General features: G+C 53.7%; 2 protein-coding genes across 2 annotated transcripts; one reads left to right on the top strand and one right to left on the bottom strand.

Moving 5' to 3' along the window:
• PHT1-6 (putative inorganic phosphate transporter 1-6) lies at positions 1 to 2,113 on the top strand (the record flags this gene model as incomplete). Its single annotated transcript, XM_036641375.1, has 2 exons — positions 1 to 507; positions 560 to 2,113. The coding sequence occupies 2 exons, from the start codon at positions 1 to 3 to the stop codon at positions 2,111 to 2,113; spliced, it is 2,061 nt and encodes a 686-aa protein (XP_036493473.1).
• Positions 2,114 to 2,935: 822 nt separating this feature from the next.
• On the bottom strand, positions 2,936 to 4,588 carry CGCS363_v009525 (uncharacterized protein; the record flags this gene model as incomplete). The annotated part of the gene is made up of 2 exons (XM_036641374.1): positions 2,936 to 3,326; positions 3,384 to 4,588. The coding sequence occupies 2 exons, from the start codon at positions 4,586 to 4,588 to the stop codon at positions 2,936 to 2,938; spliced, it is 1,596 nt and encodes a 531-aa protein (XP_036493481.1).

Genomic DNA, 4,588 nt, shown 5'->3' with positions numbered 1-4,588 from the left:
ATGACGACCCATCACCAACGCCATTCCGCTCCCATCGGCGTCATTCCCGTGCCCCACGGCCCCGAGACGGGCCAGGAGCATGAGGATTACCCCCGGGAGCACACCACCGAGTACGAGCGCCAGATCTTCGGCCACGTTACGCGCCCCGACGATTCATACACTCCCGAGGGTACCTACTGGGCCGACCTACCCTTCTGGCAGCGTGTCAGCTTCGTCAGCAAGGTCGACCGCGATGAGGCCGCTAAGGAGCTTAAAGCCACCGGCGAGATGATGAAGAAGGATCCTCTTTCGCCTCTTGGCTGGTATTTCCGCAATGCTGTTCTCCCTGGTGCCGGTCTCGGTCTCGAGGGTTATGTCCTCTTCTCAATTGGTAACCTGGAGCCTCTTTTCGCTGCCGCCTGGCCTGAATGCTGGGGCAAGTCGCATTCCGCCTGCAGTCAGAATTGGGTCGCCTCTGTCACTTACCTCGAGATTGTTGGAATCATGATTGGCCAGGCCGCCGTCGGTGTAAGTAATTTGTGCTCTTCCTGCCCCCAGACAAAGTCTAACAACACATCAGGTCATCGGAGACTGGATTGGCCGTCGTTGGGGTCTTATTCAGGACGCCGCCATCATGTTCGTCGGTCTGCTGCTTTTGACTGGAAGCTGGGCTAGCTCTCTCCAAGGCTGGGTCATTTTCTACGCCTGGTCCCTCTTTTTCTACGGTTTCGGTGTTGGCGGCGAATACCCCATCACCGCTACCTCCTCCATGGAGAACTCAGTTACCGCCGGCCGCCTTTCTACTCGCGAGGATCGTCTTCACCGTGGCCGCAAGGTCACTATGGCTTTCCTGATGCAGGGCTGGGGACAATTTGTTAACCAGGTTGTCCTTATCGTTTTGCTCGTTATTTTCAACCGCGGTTACGGCGATGGGCCATACTCGCAGACTGCCGCTCAGTACACTTTCCGCCTGTCCTTCGCATTCCCCGCCATTGGCACTCTCTGGCTTGTCTACTACAGAATCTGGAAGATGCCTCGTGCGAATCAGCAGCTCGCACTTGCCAAGAAGAAGCAGGGTGTTACTGGCTACGACATCAACGCACTCAAGTACTGTTTCCGTCACTTTGGTGGCCGTCTGCTCGCCACCGCCGGTACTTGGTTCTGCAACGATGTGTTCTTCTACGGCAACAAGCTCTTCCAGAGCCAGTTTATCTCTGTCATCTCCAGCAACCCCGATTCCCTGTTGACCAAGTGGACTTGGAGTTTGATCAACGTCGTCGTCTCCCTCGCCGGATACTACCTCGCCTCCCTTTTCATCGACAACAAGCTTTACGGCCGCAAGATGATGCAGCAGGTTGGATTCCTGATGTGCTTCGTCATGTTCGTCATCCCTGCCTTCAAATACGAGTACTACACCAGCCCCGCCGGCATCAAGGCCTTCCAGGCCATGTACTTCATCAGCTCGTTCTTCAACCAGTTCGGCCCCAACTCCGTTACGTTCCTGGTGGCTGGTGAGGTGTTCCCCACCCCCATCCGTGCCAGTGCTCACGGTTTCTCTGCCTGTATCGGAAAGGCCGGCGCCCTCCTCGCATCCGTTCTGTACAACTACATTGATACTCAGACCAAGTTCTACGTCGTTCCCTGGTTCGGTCTGGCTGGTATGCTTCTCACCTGGCTCTTCCTTCCCGACACCACTGGCCTCGATCTCAAGGAGCAGGAGCGCCGTTGGACCTACATCCGCAGCGGCAGGGAGTCTGAGTACCACGGCGTTGCCGTCCACCCCGAGCATCTCAGTCTGTGGGAGCGCATTCGCGGTGTTGGCAAGTACTACGACGCTGAGAAGGACCACAAGGCTCAGATCGAGGACATGCGCAAGGAGTGGGAGGACAGACAGGCGGAGCAAGGCGAGAAGGAGCCTGAGGTCTGGGAGGACCACGACCTGTTCTCCGAAGAGATCCACGGATACTTCAAGGGCCAGCACAAGGGCAAGGAATCCACTGGAGGCATCATGGCCAACGACGTCGAGGCCTCAGAGTCATCGTCCGCGAGAGAAAAGGAGACGGGTGATGAGATCCAGTCAACCCCGACTGTGGAAGAGACGCGCGATTCACACCTGAACGAGAAGCAAGGTTAATGGGAAGAAGGAGCAGTGCATAATTAGGAGTATAAAAATGGGCTTGGAGTTTTATAGGCGGCTTCTTGGCATCAAAACGGGTTTTGGGTAGATGCATACATACCTAGCATGGCGTATAAGACGCCTGAATATCTATGACTTATTATGATCACACAAACAACTGCTTCCCTCAGACCTCGGTTTGTCGAATGCTGTGAGAATTCCTGTGGCACCGGCACAACGAAAAGTACCGTGGGGTTTTCTCACCTTCACATTCCCAGACTACATAGACGACTTGACAACACATTGCCATTACATACGACCATACCCACTGGAGAACTCGGGATCCCGTCCGCTCTCCCATAGATAAGCCAGTGAGGGCTGGAGTAGTAGTCAGGTCGGTGACGACTGGCGAATGCCCGGTGTTGTATGTTTTTTTTTGGATGATATCAGCTTTTTCGCGGTCGTGGTTGAAGCTTGGCGGGCGACGATGTCAACGTTGGAGTTCATGCAATGTAGCCTTACCAGATGAGATAGCTAAACTTTTTGATTAGCGGTGGATTGATTGTACTATTTCCAGGGAATGTGTATGTTGTTTAACGTCTGTGACGCCTATTGAGTTCAGTAAGCCAGAGTCCATCTATTCTACCACGCAATATGGTCAAGAGACGAAACAGCATTTGCCTACCTAGGTAAGTAAATTGAACTAAGATGAAGAGATTCTATGTTCCTCACAATACAGTGATTGTCTTGTGCTATCATCGTAGTTGCGAGATATATTGATGTGATACCCTGAGCATATTGACATGTTCGTTACTTTTAAGAAGATATTGGAAAATTTGCTCACGGACGAAACAAGCTATCTTCAGTCTTTTTTCTCGGGACTTTGTTCTTTCTCCTCCGCCGTTGTACGGAGAGAAACGACATTCGCTCTCTCCAGCCGTTCACACTGTGATCGCCACGACCTGGCACCCAGGGGTCTTTCTGGTCCACTGTGGTCACCCAGCTAAGCTTTTGCTCCTGCGCTGCCATGTAGCTGTTTGCGTGTCGTTCTGTCGACTTGAATGTACGGGAAAACCATGCTCTGACTAGATCCCACTTGTAGCCGTACATGAACGCCAGCCCTATGACCCCAAATGTGACAGGCAGGGCCGTGGACCAAAAGATCCTTTGGTCATACTTCGTGTCCCTGACATCGGTCGTGTTCATGCCGAAGAAGCTTGTCACGAACGACCTGGAGGGCATAGTCAGCTTCTAGGGTTACAGGTTGAAAGACGCGTGCATGGCTTACAATGGCAGGAAAAACAACGTCACGATGGTGAAAACCCGAATCGCCCTCCCGTGACCCTCGTCAAGTATCTCGATCCTTTGCTTCGTATCGTCTCTCAGGGCCCGGGTTCTCTTTCGCAGGATCCAGAGGGCTCTTTCGCGCTCAGCTAGCCGCCTTTGCTGCCTACGGACACCTTTGCTCTCGAGTCTGAACATTGACTTTCTCTCTCGGTAGTAAAACCAATCGGTGGTCGGGCATTTGAAAGTCAGGGGGGAGAAGAGCTTGTGGTGGGCCCTCCAGAGCTCTTGCTGCGAATCAACCACCATCTGAAGAGCTTCCAGCTCCTCCTCGAGGGCGTGGATCTGCACGAATGCATTTCTCTTGGGTCTTCTGTTGGTTTCGAACCGAAGTCTGGCCGCGCGGTTCCTGTAATGGTTGATGAGGTCGAATCGCTTGTCGGTCCCACGGATAAGTATGTTGTTCTGCAGGTTGCTGATCAGCGACATCGCGAGGAATTCAGGCCCAATGGGTGCTATGACGATCCTCTCCACGTCGCGCTTGCTGGTGCCCAACAACATGATGTCCTCTTTGGCGCGGCTTAGAAGACCCCGGGCCTGTTCCGAGATAGCGTCGCCGGTTCTCCTGAGTTGATCTAAACGTCGTTGGGCATGTCGGCCGTATGTTGGGTCGGACTTGAGGGCAAATCTGTTCAGCCAGGACAACTCTTTGGCCTTCAGCACAAATAGGCTGACGATGCGTTCAAAGGCCTCGACCAGACTGCTGGGGAGATGGGGTCTGTTGCCGTTTTGATTGACCAAGTCGTCCGAGCCAGCCACGCTCGTGACCATCTTGTGCAGTTCATCTGCCCTCTCGACCAAGTCCTGCATGTCGGATTGAAAGACCAGACTGCTTGCAAACGCTGAGCTCCTGAGCCCTGTATTGCTCGGGCGGTCGTTGGTATCGAGGACTATTTGGTAGATCCGGACGAAACAAGGGTCGTCGAAGGGCCTGCCTTGTTTGGCTCGTTGGGGGCATGCGCTGTTGGCATGGTGTTCGTGCCAGTGGTCGAGGGCGTCATCTGGCGACTGGTACCCTTTTTCAATGTCGCATTGCTGGCATCGAGAAAGTGCCGTCGTGTCTTTCTCGTAGGATGAATCCTCGAGCGGGACAGGGGCAGAGCTCGGTTTCAACACAAACCAAGGCTGGTCTTCTTGTTCATAAGACAT

Source organism: Colletotrichum siamense (assembly GCF_013390195.1).
Source record: "Colletotrichum siamense strain Cg363 chromosome Unknown KSG_Cg363_contig06, whole genome shotgun sequence".
NCBI lineage: Eukaryota > Fungi > Ascomycota > Sordariomycetes > Glomerellales > Glomerellaceae > Colletotrichum > Colletotrichum siamense.
The sequence above is the reverse complement of the archived record's forward strand: the minus strand, read 5'-3'. Positions and strand labels throughout refer to the sequence as shown.